General features: G+C 29.8%; 1 protein-coding gene across 1 annotated transcript; it reads left to right on the forward strand.

Annotated features, from left to right (window-relative positions):
• Positions 1-431: 431 nt before the first annotated feature.
• On the forward strand, positions 432-22,706 carry LOC113382049 (protein O-mannosyl-transferase 2-like). Its single transcript, XM_026620614.1, has 14 exons — positions 432-523; positions 631-714; positions 7,463-7,547; positions 9,933-10,037; positions 13,949-14,057; positions 15,682-15,944; positions 16,016-16,122; positions 16,655-16,847; positions 16,918-17,154; positions 20,707-20,947; positions 21,630-21,778; positions 21,954-22,113; positions 22,256-22,393; positions 22,501-22,706. The coding sequence occupies exons 1-14, from the start codon at positions 432-434 to the stop codon at positions 22,704-22,706; spliced, it is 2,169 nt and encodes a 722-aa protein (XP_026476399.1).
• Positions 22,707-24,005: the final 1,299 nt, after the last annotated feature.

Here is a 24,005-nt window from a genome sequence, read left to right on the forward strand (position 1 = left end):
CAAATATAAGAACCCAATCTTCAGAACATTTTGTACAGGTGACGCCATGCTTTGCGCTCAAACATTTCTATTGAAAGAAAAAGCACCGTTAGCCGCGTTGTCACGTTGTATTTCTTTGAATGGTGCTTATGCGAATTGAACGCATAAATATTTATTCATAAGTATACAAATTGATAATTTCATATATTTTAATTAAAATCACTTCAGAAGGTATGAAGCTTTTGTATTTTATAATCCTTTACCGCTTCCTTGGCAACATAGCTACCTGTTTGATTTCAGGTGAATGCAGACATGAGGAATGCGAGTATGGGGGAACGCAGGCAATATACGTGTAAAACAACAGTTACTTGACAGAACTCTTGTGAAATTGAAAATATAAAATTCATTACTATCAAATTGATTATGAATGTCATTCATTATAAAATTATATCATGTGTATTAACAGTGTGACTGGTATTGCTAAATTAAAAACAGATTTAAACTTTGTGCAAATTGTTAAGAAAAAGACGCATGCGCAAAATGCGTAAGTTCAAGTTTTTTTCAAAATTTATTAAAAATCATTGTTTGTTCAATCGGTTATAATATTTAGTGTTATTATGTGGGTTCAATTATTCTCAATATGTATTCCAGAAACTGGTGGTACGTGTTTGGTGTTATAACATTATTAACGTTTTGCACAAGATTTTATAAAGTCACCGAACCTGATCATGTCTGGTAAGGAATTAAGAACTATTTGCTTGAAATTGTGTAATAGCAAGAAAATTATTTATAAATGTATTTTATTAATATATTAAAAGTATTAAACCACATTCATTCTCATAATATTTTGATCAAAATCTATTGAAGGAGAATCATATTTTTAGAATAACTACTGATCAATAGAATTTATTAAAAACTTGTTGCATTGGTTTTTATAAAATATTGAAAATTTGGATTTAACAACATCATTTATAAAATCTGACAAAGAAGTTTAAAGTATTTGACCGGCTTTTTCGTCGTTCAATTGCTTATTCATTGAAACGTTTCTCTAATTAAGGGCTTTATATAAATAGTATAGTAATACATTATTTTTGGAAAATTATATATAAAGTTTCAAAACTCTGGTAATATTCAAGTGTGTTTATATTTGCTTGTTTAATTAATAATTGCTCATTAGTTAAGATATTTCTTTAATATGGGTTATACTTCAATTTTACTGTAGACGCATTGGTTTTTACCATAAGTTTCAAACTCCTTAATAATTTTATAAATGTACAACAGTCTAGACTCGACTTTATTTGCATATGTAATAATATAATTACAGATGATGATAGTAGTCTGACATTTGCCCTTTGAATGAAACTATTCGCGTTTATATAAACAACAAACCACAGAATATGATTTTATGGAATTGTGAAGATAATCATCAAGAATTTATCATCATGAATCATTAATTGACTTGATTTAAACATCGTATTAAATATTAAGGGGCGTCCGTCAGTGGCGTACCTAGGGGGGGGCGGTGGGGGCGGTCCGCCCCGGGCGGCACTTATTTTGGGGCGGCATTTTTCAGTTTATTTATACATAGTTGTAAAAAGCAACTTATTACACACTTATTACACATATTTCATATTTATTACCTTCCGTAGGGTAAGTCATAGTAATGGACCGAAAATCGAAAATGAAATTTTTTACATTTCTTCACGTTTTGAAGGTTTCTGAACATTTTGGCATACCTCAGAAAAAATGGAAGTGTGTGTGTTTTGTGTGTCCGCATTTTTTCGTTCACGTTTTCGGGCGCCCCGATCAACCGATTTGATGGTACAGAAAATAGAAATCGAGTTTTTGAGAGAATGAAACATCCGATTTGATTGGTGCAAAAAACTTCAATTTGTAATGTTCAAATGCTCACTTATATACTTGAAATAAATAATTTTAACTTTGTAATTCAGTTTATATATTTCTTATAAATATTAGACAAAGCCCTTCATTTCAAATTTGATTGAGTTTTGTTTATTTACTTTTCTGTAAACATATATAAGTTACAGTATTTATAATTATATATTTGAAAACATTTAATTTTCCTCGAATATATCATTACAGTACGGGAAGTTCCAGCAATTTGCCTTAACTTACAATGCCATACACCACTAGTTAACTTCCCCAAGGAGAAGTTTATGTTTTTATCAAAAAATCCGAATCGCTAATTTTATGTTTTCTCGACGTTTCAAGCCATTCTGAATCGAATGAGCCCAAATTTGGAAAAAGTATGTGTGTGTATGTGAACAGATTTTTTGTCGTAAATCGTCGTTTTTTCAAAAACGGCTAGACCGATTTCAAAAATTTAAAAGCCACTCGATGTATCTCGATGAGGACTATTATTTGTCAGTTTTGTGCGACGATCGGCCAAGCTGTTTCTTCATAAATCGCAGAAAAGTGAAAATTTTTCGTCTACGTTTTAGCCTGCAATTCTGAATTGATTTTGAAAATTCAAAAACCGTTCGAAATATATTGGTCGGGAATCGTGCTGATTAGTTTTTGGTAGAGATCGGCCGGGCCGTTTTCTTAATAAAATTTATAAAAGAAAATTTCAACGATTTTTATGATTATTTTTTTGACGGTAGATACCATAGTCTTCTAGATCATACTAAAATATTATGGCCCTACGACAACTCGTTTAGCTTTAAAAATTCGTCAAAGTTTGCAAAAATTAGTATGGTCTTTTTGGCATTTGTCAAAATTAGAACTTTCATCGACGTTTGCTCAAAAACGCCTGAACCGATTTCAGAAATTTAAAAGCCATTTGATGTATCTCGATGAGGCATATCGTTTCTCAGTTTTGTGCGACGATCGGCCGTGCCGTTTCTTTGTAATTTGGAAAGAAGTGTTAAACATTTAAGCTCATACTACCGAACCGATTTTAAAAAATTAAAAACTGTTCGAAAGATATAGTTGGGATTGATATTGATCAGTTTTAGGTGAAAATCTACCGAGCCATTTTCTTGTAATTAACTGTTGAAAAAAAATTAAGCCGATTTTTATGAAACTTTCTTTGGCGATGTATATCATTGCCTTATAGAACTTACTGAATTATTACGGCCTTACGACAAGTAGTTTAATTTTAAAAATTTATCAAAGTTAGAGAAAATAGTTTTTTTGACGTTTGTTAAAAATAAAATTAGATGATTTAGTTGGTATAACGATAGTGTACTTGGTCTTGAACATAGTAAACCATTAAAGTCCTACGGAAACTGGTTCAATTATAATTATTGATTAATTAAAATTATTGATTTTTGAAAATTTGCTTTTAGAAAATACTCCGAGTTAACGTGTTCGTTCGTTCGTTTGCAATGATGTGTAATAAACCCACTCGGAATACTTTTAATCACTCATAAATTAATTTATTTTTTATTGATTAAGTCGATTATTTACACATTTCGGGAAGTTCATGTGACTTGCCTCAAGGCAAAATACCAGTACCAACTAGTTTTCTTTCTTGAATTATAAATTGATCATTATGATTGTTATTATTGTCAATATTTGATTTATATAAATTATGATTAACCATATGATTTAGAATTTTATTCCTCGGTGTATATAAATGTATATTTGTGTAAATTTTGAATTCTAATTTAAGAACAGGTTAATAATTTTATTTTATTGTATTCATTAAAATTCGTTGAATTCGCATAAGCATCTTTACGATTTTGTTCAGCGATTTTTCCTATTTTTTTATATCAGCTTATAAATGTCATTTTTTTTAAAAAAGTTTATATGATTACTTTGAAGTGATTTATCAATATTTTTTTAAATCATCAATTTTTCTTTTGAAAATCAGGGCTGGCAGAAGGCGGGGTCTGCTAGGTCTGCAAAGCCTTAGGGCATTATATAAATATGTTGACGAGTGCATATAAATATGTCTGAAAAAAATTACTCTGTCTATTAATTAATATTGATTGAATAATTTAATAATTTTTTAACTTCCGTAGGGTAAGTTATATATAGTAATCGCAAAAATGTCGAAAGTGAAAATTTTTATATATCTTTACGTTTCAGAGGTTTCTGAATTTTGGCAAATCTTAGAAAAACTGGATGTGTGTGTGTTTCGATACAAACTTTCATCGATAACAGTAGGAACACGCATCAACCTATTTGAACAAAACATTCAATTCGTACTGATAAAACGTGCTAATTAGTTTTTGGCAAAACGGGTCCAGGCGTTTCAAAGATACGGGGCAAAAAAGCCAAAAATTGTAATTTAGTTCTTGAGAGAACGAAGTGTCCGTTTTGAGTAATTCAAAAAACATCTTATTTGTACTGACTAAACGAAGAACTGTTTTTGGGATGACAGGTCTAGAGGTCTAGCGATTACGGAGAGATTTATAAAGTAAAAAAAAGTAAAAAATGACATATTTGGCGGTCCAAAATGATCTTTAGACATATCCACGTCAAATTATCTGATATTTTCTAGAGATTTTAATAATAAGAACAAATTTAATTTACATTTCTATGGGTTCCGTATCAATGTCTAGCCGTTTCGCTTCGATATTTCGTCTCCAAAACAGCTGCGCAGCGCGATTGATTTGAAAAAAAGTTACAAATTTTCAAAAAATTTCAAAATATAAATCAAAAAAGTCATTTTTTTCAAAATTTTCGGAATTCTCAAAAATATATTTTTTTCAGATTTCAAAAAAAATTTAATCTTTTTTAAAAATTTTATGTTTCGGTACGAGAAGTGCCAGCAATTTGCCTTAAGGCACGATGCCACGCACCTCTAGTTTATTTGTATTAATTTATGAAAACTACTATTTGACTGACTTATAATTGAAAGGGCGGCAATCTGGAGACCGCCCCGGGCGGCGAAAGTTCTAGGTACGCCACTGGCGTCCGTTAATCATGTAATCGATTTCTAAGGATTTTTGGACCCACCAAATCTCCTTGGTGATATTTAAAATTACTTTTCCGTCCTCACCAAACATCATGCGTATTTTTAGGACCTAGAATAAATCATATTTTTTTTTTAAATTTAGGATTTTTTAAAAATTTAAATAGACGTGATATCTTATTAGACCTTTCACTTGCCGCATGATAATAAGTGATTTTTTTTTCAAAGCCTACCCCTTACCCTTTTAAGCCTCTTTATTGAATATTATATTAATTATTATTATTTATATTATTTAAATTAAATAATAATAATAATAAATACGTATATTTAAGTAAATATAAATGTGTACATAATATTTCTTATTTCGGATTTTTACCTGTAGGTATATCATCCCTCATATCTGTTCTATCAATACAATAATGAGTATTTCAATATAAAAGTTGTGACATAATTGTGTGACAAAAAAAAAAAGAAAAAAGAAAAATTATCCTCCAAAAAAAAATCACATAGCAATATTTATAATGAAAGATAATTACACAAAAAAGAAAAACAAAACAAAAGATTTATTCGTTCTGAAGGAAAATTCGTAACGAGCCAAGGATCATCCGCTGCTATGGGTCGATCAGTATATAGTTTGGCATGGCGTGATTGCCATACCAAATTACGTCTCTAGTATATTGGCCGAGACCCGCGATGCTAGTATTAGGATGATCTCCACATTTTAGATAAAAAATTTCGGTGAACTTTTTTATATGGTCGAGTATTATCGGTACGTCAGTCTGTTCATGTATTTAAATTAAATAATTTATTTTATAATAATATGATATACATACTAGTATAATGTTGATGGTATGTAAACTTGATGAAACTGAATTAATAATACAATTAAGAATAATATTTTTTTCAACATACTATTGGGCGAATAAAATTAAAGCGAATACTAAAATGTGAAGAACAGATACAAAGTTTGACGCGTGTATTTATATTCGAAAAGTTTAATTTAACGCCTAACGTCGCCTTAAATTAAATTCAAGATTTAAGTGAAATTGTTTAAACTAGCTTGTAATTTGCTTCCGTATTCGCGAAAGTGGCAACGCACGGGGCGTATCGCGACGCTAGATTGCTCACGCGCTGACGCCCGGCGCGGAGCAGAGCCAAAGTTTTCGGTCGGGATATGTAAATCATTCTTCAAACTTAAAAGCGCAGGCAGACTCGTGGCCGTTTACAGTCGAAAACTACGTGATTCGTATTTGTAACAACCATTCTTGCAAATGCACTGAGCAAACCAGGGGAAAAACAAGACAAATACACTACATGTGCGAGTATAAAAGAGGAACAAATTCTTGCTCCTGGAAAATCATTGAGATATTGGATGAAATGTAACTTTGAAATAAAGTTTTTATATAAACATACTTACAATGCTTTTACAATTGTATTCTTATATTTCTCAGACAAAATATAATTCTAATCAAAATTATAATTTATGCGTATTCTACGTAAAATAAAGAACAGTTACCATTGGACTGGTTTATTTGAAAGTGGAATAAGTCTATTTTGGATTAGACATTTACGTTTGTTTATTTAACTATAAATATTTTTAAAACGAAGCACAAATTTCAGAATGAAACTGTTCTTGTTCATTTTTCAAATTATTATGTCTCGATCTTAGCTTCGTCTAAGTCCGACATGAAGCAGCATTATTCCTGATTTTTACATAAGGTTAGAGATCACAAATATAATCTCACCTGATAATCGCCTTTCGTGGATATTATTGCATATAAAAATACATATGCCAAATCTATTAGATATACATATCTAATATATATAATTAACACAAAAATAAGAGTGGTTGACCAATGGGTTACCCTCTTGCGAACAATATCTAGGTTAAGCTGTACATGAAGACAACAGCTTTTAGAACATGGAGTTGTAATTGCTTTTCAAATAGAATATAAATAAAATATTATTTTAAAATCGAACTCTATAACAATAGTGAGACGGAACCAGCTAACTTTATTTAAAAAAGTGGATTTATTCAATGCTTTTTGTATGAATTACGATCTCTCTATATTTCGAAGATATTTAGTAATTGTTTTATGATATTACTCAATACCTTTCTGATCGAGGCGACAAATTAAGGACATTTCTATATCATATTAGCTATTTTCATAAGCCAATTGTGTATAAAGTTATTGATAAGCAAACGATTAATGTGTTTATAGTATATTAGGTTTATTGGTATTACGTATATTAAAATAATAAATGTAAACTCATTAATTTGTCGTTCTTAATCATATTTGATCATTTATATTTATAAATATCGAATTTTATATTTTTATATAAAATTCGATACATATACACACGCACCCACACACACACACACACACACACACACACATATATATATATATATATATATAATAAATTTATTCATTCCATTCGCATATCTCATCTTACTAATATGTGTATTCTATATTGTATTTGCTTATATTTTAAAGGCATATTTTTCTTCTTTATATCATCACATTATTTATTATTGTATGAAACTTTATTATTATACGAGAAGAAATATAAACGAAATTATTTTTCTGTGTATAGCTGGGACGAGACTCACTTCGGAAAGATGGCGAGTTGGTACATCAATAGAACTTTCTTCTTTGATGTTCATCCACCGCTGGGAAAGGTAAATATAATTTCACAAATATATCTAAAATACAAAACGACAAAATGGCAATGCTATATGATTCCAAATTATACATCTACCTTTTCAAATGTAAACTTCGAGAAAAATAATATCAAGTAAATAAAAATACACAATTTTATTAAGATTACATACAATAATTACCATAATTCAGCACATATGTGAAAATTAAACAAATATGATTTACAATAGTGCGTTGATACGTACTAACTTAACTAATTGCGAGAACTTATGATACAATAAATTAAATGATGTATATTCCTAAACACTACTGTGTACTTATTTATATAATTTAACTCTTGATTATGCTATGTATTTCTCAAGTTGTATATGCATTTTTTTCATGACCTTTAACGTTGCTAACAAAATAGCTCTAACGTATGAATCGTAGGTACATATGCAAATTTTCTCACAGTAAACTTTAATGCAAAATCAATAAGTATACTTATAGTAATAATTTTGTATAGAGTTTTAACAGTAAACATAAAAAAATATTTGAATATCGTATATACAGTTTTACTAATTTATAGTTTCAGATAGAGAATATTATTATGATTTTAATAATATTCTCTATCTATAAAAGCTTCCGTTTTTTTAAAAAAAATCATTTAAAATTATTTCGATGTTTCTGAGATATGGAATGTTTCTTTCTTCAGAAATTTGGCAAGATTATTATTAAATGAAATTAAAAAAAAATCACTAAAATTAATATTTACTATGTATAATGAAATTAATATAATTTCAGATATAAAATTATTTTTATTTCTAGATATGTTTGTTTATTGATTATATCGTTAAAAATGAATAAAAATAAATTATGGTTTACAAAAATTTAGTCTATTCTGTAAAATACGCCCTTGTCTATATTAAATAGAAGAAGATGGTCTAGTAAATCATCATATTCGCTAACTAAACGCAATTGATGCCTATAATTTGTAAAATCTGGCAGACTTATTAATGTCAATTTAAATTCAATTTATTGTACAAAGTATTTGTGGCTATTCTTAATGCGTAATCTTCCATTAGTAATTTGGTATGGCAATCACGCCATGCCAAACTATATACTGATCGACCCATAGCCCATAGCGACATTTGATACTTGGCTCGACACAGATCTTCCTTCAGTGCGAATAAATCTATTATTAACTTCCCGTAGGGTAAGTTATTGTAATGGGCCGAAAATCGGAATTGAAAATTTTTACATTTCTCGACGTTTTGAAGGTTTCTGAACATTTTGGCATACCTCAGAAAAAATGGATGTGTGTGTGTGTGTGTGTGTATGTGTGTGTGTGTGTGTATGTATGTGTGGATACAAATTTCCAGTCACGTTTTAGGGCGCACGGATCAACCGATTTGAATGGTTCAAAAAACATTCGATTCCTATTGATAGGGAAAAGAGCTGATTAGTTTTTGGCAAAGGCAGGTCCAGCGGTTTCGGAGATACGGAGCAAAGAGTGCGGAAAATAGAAATCGAATTTTTGAGAGAACGGAGTATCCGATTTGAATGATCTAAAAAACATTCAATTAGTAATGATTGGGAGAAGTGTTTATTAAATTTTGGCAAAGGCAGGCCCAGCCATTTTGAAGATACGGAGCTAAATATGTAAAAAATGGCAGTTTTTGAGAGAACTAAGCGTCCGATTTGAATGATTCAAAAAACTTTCTGCTTGTCTTAACAAAACAATTGATTTTGGAAAAAAAAATTTTTGCTCCATTTTTTTTTTTTTTTTTTAGTTTTTTGTTGAAACAAATAATTTCAACTTTGCAATTCAGTTTATATAATTCTTATAAATATTAGACAATGTTACAATATTTATAATAATCTATTTGAAAACATTCAGTATTCCTCGAACATTTCGTTACGGTACGGGAAGTTCCAGCAATTTGCCTTAAGGCAAGATGCCACCCACCCCACTAGTTTTGTTTTGCTTTTTTTGTATAATTATGTATTAATATAAATAATGCGATGTGGTTTTTTTGGAGGATAATTTTTTTTCCTCTTTTTTTGTCACACAATTATGAACTTATTTTTATATTCAGAATTAATTATTGTTTGCAAAATCATATCCGATGATGGATACTATACCTACGGGTAAAATACCATGTTAAAAAATGCAATGTACATACTTACATTTATTGAAATATATATGTTTTTGACTTGACTTGACTATGTGTGACTTAAAAAAATCTTTTTATTTGTACTTAGTAGTGAATCATGCCTCGTAAATCAGTTTATTTGCTGCAAGTGAGGCTAGTCCAAATCAGGCAGACTTATTTATATCGTGAAATAAAATCGTAATATGGAACAGAGTTTTCGTTTTATTGAGGCTCAATTAAGCTGAATGTCCCGCGCATAAAATGTTTCAGATGCTGATTGCGCTGTCGGGCACTCTCACTGGATACGATGGTACATATCCGTTCGAGAAGCCGGGAGATAAGTACAACGGCACGCGATATGAGGGCATGCGCATTGTAAGTAAATTATGTATTTAATTATTTTGATTTATTTAATTTTTAGTTTTATAAATAATTTTTCATGTTATACATTATTACCAATCAGAATCCAATGTAATCAGCATGGTTATCAGCTAGCGTTAAGAAGATTTCCCTAGTGAGAATCTTTGCTAATATAGTCCAGTCACCTCGGAATTTGAGATACCCTGCTATAAGTCAGGTTGGCTCAAAACAACTTTTTGAGACAACATTTTAGTGAGAAGTATTTACCTACCATATGTAGGTTCTGAGACAACTTTTTAGTGACAATATACAAGTATTTATTTACTGACTTATAGCCGGGTATCTCGAATTCCGGATTAATACCTAATTTAAGCTTAAATGACTGGACTAATACAAGTAATTTTCCTTCTTCCCGAAGGAGAAACTTGAGTGATTTCTAATCAGAATCTATGCCGAAAGTGTAAAATTTACACTATAATTTTGAATTGATTTTGAAAATTCTCTATTTGAAAGATATTGGTTGGAAATCGCGTCGATTAGTTTTTAGTAATGATCTCCCGTGCCGTTTCTTCATTACGTGGATAATATTTTTTTGACGATTTTGATGGAACATTGTAAGGCAATAGAAATTGTAGACTAAAATAATATACTAAAATATTACAGGCCTACGATAAGCGGTTTTATTATCAAAGTTTAAATTTTCACCTTGTGTTTAAGCGATTCTAATCAGAATCTATGCTGAAGCTTCTAATGCACGTTCTGTAGAGTTTCATTGGTAGCTATTTACAGTTTACGTCCACACTTAATAAAAAGCATGTTTAACCTTTTCGACTCGGATAATACATATAAATTCCGAAATTCGCGAGTGTAAAGGGTTAAAACAGAATGACTGATACAAAATGTGTTAACCAAATTAATTTAATGAAGTAAACAAATATTTCTTAATATATTCAATTGAGTTTAAATACATACCTATTTTTGCAATTTTGGACATTTTCAGTGCATTTGAAATTAATTTTATTTAATATAAACTGAATGCTTATATCGGATAGTATAATTTTATTCATAGAACCTAAGTTAATTCTTTTTATTGAAAATAAATCAAAAGTTCCGAGTAATAGTAATACTTGAGTTTTATAGATATTCTTTATTAAATTCAACTTATACGCTATAATAAAGTCAATATAGGAAACTTTTATGATATTGTATAAATTATGGCACAATCTATGAGCAGCAGAATTCTTTCTTGGTTTCTTAAGTAAGGTAAGAATAAAAGTTGTATGCGAATACTATAATATATTTATTCTATTTATATTTTACTGTATGAAGTATTAGAATGGCGAAATGTAATCGTAAGTGCCTTGTAAATAAATTTAATAGTTATACATTAATTATAAGAATCATAGTAAATCCTGCGCGAGCTTTTTTTCTCTTTAAAAAGAATTTCATATCATAAATTTTATTTACGTCAACACCATAGCACCTATTAGCATTCATTTTAACGTGTATATACGCTTTGTATAATGTTTCTATATTGATCTGTGAGCAAATGAAATTGCGTATTAAATTGCATTTCATATTATACATTTTTAAACAAAGTGCACCCATGTGAAACGCTGCAATAATCCCCGTGATTAAAATTATATCAGGCAATTAAAAATTATGAAAGGGTGGACGTCATAGCATAATGATATAATTTTCAAAGCTGTTGAATAAATAGCATTAGCAAATTTGCAAAATTAATTGAAATATGCGTTTTATAATGCTTGCATGTTGACTTTATTCGTATGATTAATAAATTTTCAGATATTAATTTTTGATTACGTAATTTGTAAATGAATAATTGCTTTTTAATTAATATTCGTTATCCGGGATATAAGCTATGTTTAAATAATGATATATACTATTTTTTTACTTTTTTCATATTTTATAAAATTTTAGTTTTTAATTAATTACCACAAGTCATCGTCTATAAAATATTGCAAACTATGTTTCATATCCAGCTATTGACACTTTCGACAACTTGGCAAGTTTAATAGATTTTTTATTTGATTGATGTGGTTTATGGAAAATATTTTTAATTAAGATTACGTCAGCAATTTACATTTTAGAAAATTACCTTTCACATTTTATATCTTCATTCGCAACTTTGCGTTTATTAATAACTATTCTATAATACTTACGTTTTTTGTTTTATATTACAGGCATGTTATTAATAATTAACATTCTTAATGTAATTTACATTTTGATGTAAGATTTTAGAAAGTCATTTTTTAGGTTATTTATAAATCTTTTGATTTGTTATACATTCAATGTATAATGTAATTATACATTAATTACCCATAATTAATAATGGGTAGTACTGCCTTAGGGCAGGTCCGTGAGGCGAGTTAAAGTCTAACTCGATTCAGGAAAGAATAATGTGAGAGATTTTTCATTGCCATTTTAGACCTCAGTGTCCGAAATAGGCTATTTCCAATTGGAAACATATTTTTGATCTATGGTTTCTAGTGAAAATAGACATCACTACTGATGTCAGATTGTTCAGAGCGCAGTTCGAACTCACGACTCCGTTCACACGAAACCGTGAGCTTAACCATTACCCATTATATTATATAATATAATATGATATAATATATATATATATATATATATATATATATAAATAAATATATTGCAAATTCATACTCATATCAAGCACCAAAGTAATAAATAATATTTATAAAATGACATATTATTTAGAATCAATATGATTTTTAAGAATATTTTAATTATATTTATTGACATTTGCTAATTCAAAATAAATTAAAAAGAATTGAAAATAATATAAAAAAAATTGATTGCTTTGCCAAAATAGATAAAATACATCTAAAATCATAGTATAAATATTACAATTTTTCTAAATAATCATCCATTTTTTACAGTACGAAAGTTCATAAAAAATTAATAAAAGTGCTAAAAATCAAACATTTAATGGATTTGCATTCGGATTCCTCAGAACGTTATCCATGTTCGTTTCAGGGATAGTATGAATATCAATTTATAGTCGGAAATTTATATTATAAGTGATTCGTAAGTAATCACAAATTTAAAAAAAATGCATTGAAATCTCTAATCGTGAATTTATAAAAAATTCTCAAAGAAAATATTAAGAGCTTATAGCAAGTTCCCAATAGTATGTGACCTATGAAACCATACCTAAATAGAGCATTCATAGAACATGTTAAAATTTTAGCAAGGTAAATAGGACGTGATACCAAATAGGATTTAACAAATTTATAAAAGTCACTTGGTTATTCATTATAAATTTTGTAAAGTACTCATTTATTCAAATTTTAAATTATTTCATTTTATTTATTATTTGAGTTTAAAAAATACTTTAATCAATAGTATTGATTCATCATATTCAAATTTCAATCCGGATTTTATTTATTTTTGGATTGATATGAATTTTTTATAACAAAAGGTTCGTTAATTGGATTCAAATTTCATTCAGGTGGATTTTAATAAGGGCCGTCGCAACGCGAGGCTGGGTATGCTAGTATATATATTAATATATATATATATATATATATATATATATATATATATAAATAATATATTTATGTAAATAATCGTATTCGCATTATTTGTGTTGTTTTTGATTTTTCTAGGAAAGAAAAATCAATATTGAATTAAAATGTTTTTCATAGGGTGTAATATTATTTTAAAGCGATTTATAAATATTAATATTAATTGGAAGCACTTGATATTTTATTAAATTATTTTATTATATTTTTTGTCATGACAATAAGCTGATTGTATCATACCAGATAATTGAACGACTACAACATACTGTTTAATGAATACGGATCCGAAAACAATTTTTTATTAAAAGCTCTAGTTTAATTCCATCTAATGAACTAACTAAAAAATATCTTTTTCAGTTCTGTACCGCTGTTGGTGCCGCGATCGGCCCCATGACCTATGTCACGGCGTACGACCTCACTGACTCCGTGACAGCGGCCGCCCTGTCAGCGCTCCTCATTGTGTTCGGTGAGTCCGTTGCGATTGCAATTAGTAATTAGTTAATTGAACGTATGCGCTTTGTGCCGATGTACAAGCTCTCTACCATGGTCTCTATTCATTTGTACCATAGTTCTCGGGTTCTCGCTTTGGCCTGCCTTTATGAGACATGTTGTGGCCATCGGAAGGACACGACAACTAACTTTGATTTTGTGTGAACTTCCTGAGACTTGGCAAAGTTTTGTATACCGTTGTTTGTTTCGTCGAACCAAAGGCACACAACTTGCTTGTATTCAACTTATTGTTAGACGAATCGATGCAAGATGGTTAAAAAAATTGCATTTTGCTGTTTTATTCATACAGATATTTTATCTAAATTGGTCAAAAAGCTTCAGATCCATAAGTTTAACCTAAATTCAATATTTCTATTAACTAATTACATTAATGAAGTTGGTCAAGTTGTGGGCATCAAAATAAGGCCACAACACCTAACTTTGATTCGTGTGTACTTCCGGAGACTGCAAAGTTTTGAACACCATTGTTTGTTTTCCCGAACCGACAACTTGCTTGCCTTAAACTTAGTCGAATAAAGGCAGACCTTCGTACGAAAGTGCAGAGAAGTTGTAGTTTTATAGTTTTATTCATAAAAACTTCTAGTAAAGAACATTTTAACTAAATTGATATTACTGTGCTATAAACACATTTAGAAAGCGGGCTTCAACGAAGCTTGTTTTATTATTGCCACATTTATGGAATTAAGATTTTTGTCATCATTTGGGAATAGAAATGTTTTTTTAAATTACTATATTTTTATTGCTTGTTTTTATCGATTATGATAATCACAGATTTTATTAAGTTATATAGTAATAGTTTAACAACTAATATTTTGCATAATTCTGGCTTTTGATGCTTGTGCGACTAAAACGAATAAACGAATTATTATGAACATGAACAAATCGAAAGTAAAACTTTTAGTATTTTTTGAAATATGGTTTATTACTGGGATGCGTTTTAATAGGATTCGTAACAAGTTTATTTATGAAGATTTTGAGAAAGGCGTATATGAGATAATAAACTACGATATTAAGAATAGTGTAACTGTTGTTCCCAAAGTAAACTAAATTTTGCTAGTTTTACATAGGTATACAACTCTGTAACAAAAACTACATAAACACAGTTTAAAAAATCTTAACAGTTTTCGTTAATAAATTTCAAACACTATAGAAGAGAATGGTTACAATTGTACCAGCGTACGGCAGTGACAATCGCCATAACAACTAAACGTTCGTTTCGTTTTAATGACATAGTGTCCAAAGGGGAATGATGTATAATGTTTGTTTGAACATGTTCAAACCGTCTTTGGTGTGTGGACGATTGTGACACTCGCCCTTTTCTTGTATGATTTGATTTTATTACTAGTCCATCGTATTTAACAGTATTTAACAAATTCCACAGTATTTCAGTATTTCCACGTAGACAAATATTCAAATTATCATTTAATTTACTTTTCTTTCAGATAACTGGCTGAATACAAAGTGTCTCAACCGTACCCAGTGTCCCTTATTAAATTAAATTATCTTTCATTAAGTTTATTTTAATATATACCTAATTGACCTCTATAAACCTAAAATTATGCCTATCTACTTCTTTCCAGACGTAGGCCTGATTACTCTCACCCAGTACATCTTGCTAGATCCTCTGTTATTCGGGGCGATGTCTGCCGCGTTCATGGGCGCCGTAAAATCTTCCAAACGCGCCCTGGCTCACGAACCGGCTGGTGGCTGGTTGATGATGACCGGCGCTGCACTTGCCGCAACAATATCAGTCAAATTTGTAGGTTTATTTATAGTATTACTAGTTGGAGTGATGACTGTTAGAGATTTATGGGAAATTCTGGGTGATCTTACCAAACCAGTAGTAAGTTATAGTTTCAAGACTAAATATGTTGTTTATTTAATACGTTGAATTTAAGTTTTTATTTATATTAGGCAGCAGCTGTAAGGCATTTGGTGTTGAGATTTTTCACTCTGATTTTGTGGCCGGCGTTATTATACGTGGTTTTTTTCTATATTCATCTGCATGTACTAAATAGAAGGTAAAATATTTATTTTTATTTATTTTATATTTCAATCGCCTTAACCCTAGAACGGTATTGTGCTTTTTAGAGTGGTAATGGTATCTATACGCTTCCTAGACGTGCTCTCTAGTTAATGCATTTTACAACTTAACAAGTGATTTTTTTTTCGTCATTTGTCATTGCATACTTTGTGATATCATCAAAGGTTATTTCAGAATATATAAAACTCTGGTTCAGTAAGAAATAGTATTTTTATTTTTACTAAATTTCCATAACAGAAGTACCATCACCATTCATTCTTGTCTGCATGTACGCCTCGGAGGCGTGCAGATACCGTTCTAGGGTTGAACATTGTTAATTATTAGCATAGATTTTAGTATTTAGTAATTATTAATAACAAATTCAGGTACCTTAGATCTTCTATTCACAAACCGTTTCTATATCGAAACCATTGCAATTCGCCAATTTTTATCCACCTTCATTAATTTTATGCCCAATAGTGTTTTCTCAATATATTTAAAAATATTAATTATAATTCTATTTATAACAGTGGCAACGGGGATGGATTTTATAGTTCTGGTTTCCAAAGTCAACTTATAGGAAATTCTTTGCACGAAGCAGTAATGCCTCGCGATGTTGCAGTTGGTGCAGTGGTCACTTTGAAGAATCATCGAACTGGAGGTGGTTATTTACATTCACATCAACATTTGTATCCTGAAGGTCTTGGAGCTAGACAGCAACAGGTTGATAATATAATAATATCTATAGAATTTATTGAACATTTAATTGTACAACTATATTTATTTTTTTTAGATTACGACATACACACATAAAGACGATAACAACAAGTGGTTGATGAAAACATATTTTGAATCCAAAGAAAATGATGATGAGGAATCAACTGAAGTAGAAACAGAAAAGGAAATAAAATTATTGCGTCATGGAGATTTGGTTGTTTTAGAACACTTGGCAACCAGGAGAAATCTGCACAGCCATCGAGAACCAGCCCCTATATCAAAGAAACTGAGACAAGTGACTGGCTATGGAGAGGTAGGAATTATACATTAATATATTTCTAAACAAAAAAGTATTGCATGTTTTGATAACATGTCGAAATATTTAAAATTTTCACATATTTGTAAAACAAAGCCATTTTGTTACTATTATATATTTTATTTGTTAGTATCGTAGTAGATTTCAAATATATTGTGTTGAATTAGTGAGGAATTTAAATATAGAATTTATAAGATAATTACAGAAATCAAACTTCACACAACAAATATATACAAATATGTTTAATAATATGTTATGTGTTATATGCATAGCTGGGCACCGTTAATCAAATAGTTAACTTCGTTAATCGTTAATCCGCTACAAAAAAAGTTAACTTCGTTAAACGTTAAAGCGTTACATTTCGGAAGAATTAACGCAAGTTAACGTTAATCGTTAATCCGTTAATATGTGTAAAATAACATTTTTATATCGTTGCGTTAGTGAATTTAAAAAACTTATTAACTTCCCGTAGGGCAAGTTATAGTAATCGCAAAAAATCAAAAATGAAATTTTTTATATATTTTTACGTTTCAGAGGTTTCTGAACATTTTGGCATTTCTTAGAAAAAATGGATGTATGTGTGTGTGTGTGTATGTATGTACGTGTGTGTATGTATGTGCGGATACAAATTTTCGTCGACAATTTCGGGAACACGGATCAACCGATTTGAATAATTCAAAAAACATTCGATTCGTATTGATAAGGAGACGTGCTGATTAGTTTTTAGAGAAGGCAGGTCTAGCCGTTCCGAAGATACGGGGCAAAAAGTGCCGAAAACGGTAACTCAGTTTTTAAGAGAACGGAGCGTCCGGTTTGAATAATTCAAAAAACATTTCACTTCTATTGACAAGATGAAGGATTGATAAAATTTCCATGAAGGTAGGTTAGCGGTTTCGGAGATATGGAAGAAAAAGTAAAAAAATGAGCCATTTGACGGTCAAAAATGATCATTAGGCATATGCACATCAAATTATCAGATATTTTATAGAGATTTTAACAATAAGTATACATTTTGTTAACATTCCTATGGGTTCCGTACCAATGCTTACGCGTTAGACAGCGACGCGGCGCTTACGCGCTTTATATTTTGTCCCTATACAGTTAAAGCAGTACGATTGCTTTCAAAAAAAGTTCAGATCTTCCACAATATGTCAAAATAAAGAAAAAAAATATTTTTTTACAAAAAAAAAAAAAAAAATTAAAAAAAAATCTTTTTTTTTTAATTTTTTTTTTAAAAAAAAGTTATTTTTTGTCCAATTTATAGTTTCTCAAAAATCTTATTTTTTCAAAGTAATTTTTTTTCAAAAATGTTAATTGTTTTTAAAAAAATAATAATTTTTGGTACAGGAAGTTCCAGCAATTTGCCTTAAGGCACGATGCCTTAATTGCCTTAAGACAGAATTCCAGTTACAGCTAGTTAGTTTAGGTTCTGGAAGTTAACAGGTTACGAATAAAACAAAATACTTGTATAATTCAAATGTGTAATTTAATCCCTCGCGCGTTTTATGCACACTTCCGTGTGTATAAGGAAAATGGCACAATTATCACATACCGTGATAACGCTATTGGTCAACTTTCCGTTTTTATGATTGCATATTGTTTTTACAAGAATTTTTTTCTAAATAAAGGGAAAGAGTTTTTTTTAACTTCCCGTAGGGCAAGTTATAGTAATCGCAAAAAAATCGAAATTGGCATACCTTAGAAAAAATGAATGTCTGTGTGTGTGTATGTATGTGTATGGATACAAATTTTCGTCGACGATTTCGGGAACACGGATCAACCGATTTGAATAATTCAAAAAACATTCGATTCGTATTGATAAGAAGACGTGCTGATTAGTTTTTGGCAAAGGCAGGTCTAGCCGTTCCGAAGATATGGGGCAAAATTGACCCAAAAACGGTAACTCAGTTTTTAAGAGAACGGAGCGTCCAATTTGAATAATTCAAAAAACATTTTACTTGTATTGACAATTATGAAGAACTGATCAATTTTTCATGAAGGCAGGTCTAGCGGTTTCGGAGATCTAATGAAAAAGGTAAAAAAAAAGCTATTTGGCGGTCAAAATGATCATTAGACATATGCACATCAAATTATTAGATATTTTATAGAGATTTTAACAATAAGTATAAATTTTATTTACATTCCTATGGGTTCCGTACCAATGTTTATCCTTTAGACAGCGACGCGGCGCTTTATATTTTGTCTCTATGCAGTCCTAAAGCAGTAAAATTGCTTTGAAAAAAGTTCAGATCTTCCAAAATATGTCAAAATAAAGAAAACATTTTTTTTTTCAAAAAAATTAATTTTTTGTCCAATAGTTTATAGTTTCTCAAAAATCTTATTTTTTCGAAGTAAATTTTTTTCAAAATGTCAATCGTTTTTAAAAAAATAATAATTTTAGGTATGGAAAGTACCAGCAATTTGCCTTAAGGCACAACGCCTTAATTGCCTTAAGACAGAATTCCACTTACAGCTAGTTCCTTAAAGAGTTTGTAGCTCTTTGGTTTTTCTATAGACTGAGTGACAGAATTGAAAAAGTCTTCCTTCTCGTCATCATCGTTGTTACTCGCATTGCTCCCTCCGCCACTTAAACTATCTCAGTCCTTCGAATTTTTCGCTGCTTCTTGCCATAAGGCATCTTTTACCTTTTTTCCGTGCATTTTCTTACTGCATTCCTCTCTACTGCTGTCATACGTTTCCAGCCACATTAACCGAAACTTTGGGTGAAATGTCGCGGCAAGTTGGCACTGTTCATCATTCAGGAGTAGTCCAAATCTTTTCTCTATGCCGTTTAATAAGGCATTGGCTAAAGCCTATGGCTAAAGCTGTGCCGTGCGGTAAATAGTAGGCATTGGATTAACGATTAACGGACTTCTCGCATTTTAACGGAAGTTAACGTGTCCGTTAACATTTTTCAAAGTTAACTTAAAAGTTAATCCGTTAATCAAGATGTTAACTTCGTTAATTAACGATTAACGGATTAACGAGTTAATGCCCAGCTATGGTTATATGTAACATTTCAATATAATTATTTTATACATTACTAATCAATTACCCACCAGAGTGCAACAATGATTTAACGCTAGTAGTTTTTGATCTGTAAAATTATAAATTCATTATATCTCCGGAAACATAGTTTAGTAAATTTAATATCCACTCGGCTGAAGTATAATTTGATATTTCGATTATTAAAACAACGGATGCACAATTTGGTAGTCGTTCGTTATTGGCATTACAAGCTGTGCTATAATTTATAACTTTTCACGTTTTAACCTTTGATGTTTTGACTTCGATTAAAATGTTATTTCATAATTAACATTTATCTTGATTATAATTATTTTGTAAATATGGGAAAATGTTTTAGGTGGGTTCGGTTTATACGATGATCGATATATGTGATATATAAATTTAATTATATGAAATACTAGTGAATTATTGTCTCTAACCAATTCAGTTTTTTAGGTGTTATTACTTCAAATAGTTTTTCATGGTAATCGTATAAAATTCGAGGATAATTACTATAGTGAATAATTTTTCTTCTATCACTAGAACGGTACAGGGGATGCGAATGACGTTTGGCGTCTAATATTAGACGGCGGCAAACAAGGCGATGTGCTGCGGGCTGTTACTACAAAATTGCGGCTAGTTCATTATCTACAAGGATGTGCTCTGACAACAACTACGAAGCAACTCCCAAAGTGGGGCTTCGAACAGCAAGAAGTAGGCTGCACGGCAAACTTGAGAGATCCAAATGCAGTATGGAATGTTGAGGAAAACTTCTTCGAACGACGTGAGATGATATTTATCGTTGATTATATTAAGTGCTTTATGAACAATGCCATTTAGTGGAATTTTTATTTAAAAATTTCTATATGTCTTTATGACATAATTACTAAAATTTTTAAGACATAATTATTTGCAGCTTTGCCACAAACGTTTGAGATATCTCAAAAGCATTATATGAACCCGCAAAGTAATAAATTAATAGGATTTTCTTTATAAACCGAGCTATAATTAAAAAGGAATATACTTCACTTAATTGTTTTCTCATTCGCATAAGTAAAACCAGCACTTAAATTAACCGTTCATTAAAATATCTACCAGTAATATTTTTTAACTATAACTTATGATTATTTTAGAATTTGATTTTATATAATAGATATTTTGTAATTTTAAAAATATATTTTTTCTAGCGCATCTATTTGAAGCAACTGGTATAAAATCATGGTAAATATTTGTTGCATATTTTTTTTTATAGAAATGCTCGGATATCTTAAAAGCTCATTATAATACATTGATAATTTTTATATCTAAAGCTATAATAAAGAATGAAATGAAATAATCATAATAAAGAATGAAAATCCCCAACGTATTGAGAATTTTCTGGGTACACACATATATTATCAGTACTTAAATTGACTGTTATATTATTATATTATTTTTATATATTTTCTAATTATAAGATTATTTAGTTCCCAGTGTCAGCTTCCAAGTTTATGCACCTGGTTTTATTGAACGATTTTTGGAATCTCACGCCGTCATGTTTCAAGGAAATGCAGGGCTTAAACCAAAAGAAGGCGAAGTCACGTCCAGACCTTGGCAATGGCCAATAAATTACCGAGTAAGCTTATGATATAACAAGTCAGTAAATGTATGGTGTATATATATATATATATATATATATATATATATACATATTTTCTTATGAAACTGTGCTTTAAGATTTATTTGTTAAGTATAACTTCGAATAAAACTACAGTTTTAACTACTAAAGTTTTTTCTCCATCTTTGTCCAGGGTCAGTTTTTCTCGGGTGGAAAACAGAAGATATATCTTCTTGGAAACCCAGTTATCTGGTGGGGAAATCTTGTTATTCTGGCGATATTTTTACTTTTATTACTCTTCGCGCTAGTGCGACGCCAGCGCGCATTTGCTGATGCAGACGCCCCGAGTGAAGGTATAAATTGATATGATAAAAATAATCATATAAATTATTACATATTGTGCTTGGGATATTAAAATTAAATTTGATTCCTTAATGTCACAATCTATGTAAATGTTACATTTTATAAAGTCTTAATAAATTAAATTGTTTACAGATATTGATAAATCTTTGCAAGCATGCTGTTGGCTGTTCCTAGGATGGTTTTTGCATTATGCACCTTTCTGGGCGATGGGACGTGTTTTATATTTTCATCATTACTTTCCTGCTCTTATATTTAATTCAATGTTGAGTGGTAAGTATTATTAATCAATGCAAAATAAATAATATATTATAGTTAAATAAACATAAAGTTTATTATTATGATCTATTATTATGTTTAACCTAGACATTTTACAATAGGGATTCTTCTATCGCGTTTTTTGGACTCAGTGGAGAAAAAATTTGGGGAGTTAACCAAACAAGCTATACTAGGTATAATAATTTCGGGCTTGACTGCCTCATTTTTAGCTTTTTCGCCTCTGTCGTATGGTATGGACGGCCCACCAGCTTCAGAACCAAATTCTACGATGCGACACTTACGATGGATGGATACTTGGGAATTTTAAAAAGAATATTATTTACTAATTAAAATGTCCATCAAGGTTCTTAAAAGTATGACTATATTATTTATTTATTTATTTTTCAAAAACAATATTTATGAATTTTATCTATTTGTGTAAAAAAAATGATTGGAAATTGCAATGCATGATTAATTACAATTAATGAAATCAATTAATATTGATATTTGTAGATAATACTCATATAATTACTCAGATTTCGATTTATTTATATACATCTGGCCATAGTTTGTGCAATTCTAATCGACTGTATATATGTATATTGTACCATAACTGAACTAGAATACTAACATGTTAAATTTTATTATTAAAATGAATTTTTAGTAATTATTCAAGTTACATACATAGAACGTAAATTAATTATTTATTTAAAATTTGTATAAATAATATATTAATGGTAATTAAGTATACATAAAATATTATATCGGAATATGAGATATTTATTTTTAAGATTGAATTATATAGAATATTTATATATAATTTGAAAACAACAAAACACTTGCCTTCCATTTTTATTATATTGCTCTGTGCAACTGATTTTATATAATTTAACCTAAAGATTAATACAAAATTTGAATATGAAATGTGATTATGCTTTTTTCAATACAACATTCGTTGTCTATCACCCATCGAAGAAAATACGTCGAATATGTTATATATGATGATGATTTTATGCCTATGTTCATATTTATAAATATAAAAATAATACATTCTGATCAATCGTACCCAAGCTTCCTCTCTACTAATCCCAATAAAACGTGATAAAATGACCCGGTGCGGTTTATCTTGCATAGAACAGGACATATGAAAAATTCACGACGCGCATTGCAAGGAAGTTTTCAATAGCATACACCCGCTACGTGCCATCAAACTTTCCAACAGATATTCTGTACAATAAGTTGTTAAAAGATATTTCCTTCAACGACTGTATTGTGTGTAGACACTTGAATCGATTGTTGAAGTTTTAGTTTTGCATATTGCGTCGAACATGCGGTTTCAGCCCCTTTTATATGAAAAGGTCCCAGATATTTTATTATTCATACGATTTCCCATATAAATATCGTCGTACAACATATGGAAAATAGATTTGAAAATGGCTAGACTCGTACGCGAGAGGATCATGAGAGATTTTTATTAAAAAAATAAAACACATAGGCTTGCATACTGAATATTTTCCACGGGGTTCTTTGTGCGAAAATAGTCCGTGTATGAACGCGGGATAAATGAAATACTATTTTATTGTAGTTTTTATCGGTTAAATATTTAATAAAAAAATCTGTAGCAACA

This window comes from Ctenocephalides felis, unplaced genomic scaffold (assembly GCF_003426905.1).
Source record: "Ctenocephalides felis isolate EL2017-DRISC unplaced genomic scaffold, ASM342690v1 CF-g0.4_SCAFFOLD_00845, whole genome shotgun sequence".
Taxonomy (NCBI): domain Eukaryota; kingdom Metazoa; phylum Arthropoda; class Insecta; order Siphonaptera; family Pulicidae; genus Ctenocephalides; species Ctenocephalides felis.

Bases quoted from the DNA above. Each gene is read 5' to 3' on its own strand.
- LOC113382049 (XM_026620614.1), top strand. From the start codon at position 432: ATGTGTATTAACAGTGTGACTGGTATTGCTAAATTAAAAACAGATTTA. The intron at 524-630 runs GTAAGTTCAAGT...TATGTATTCCAG, and splicing joins AAGACGCATGCGCAAAATGC to AAACTGGTGGTACGTGTTTG. The intron at 7,548-9,932 runs GTAAATATAATT...AAAATGTTTCAG, and splicing joins TTCATCCACCGCTGGGAAAG to ATGCTGATTGCGCTGTCGGG.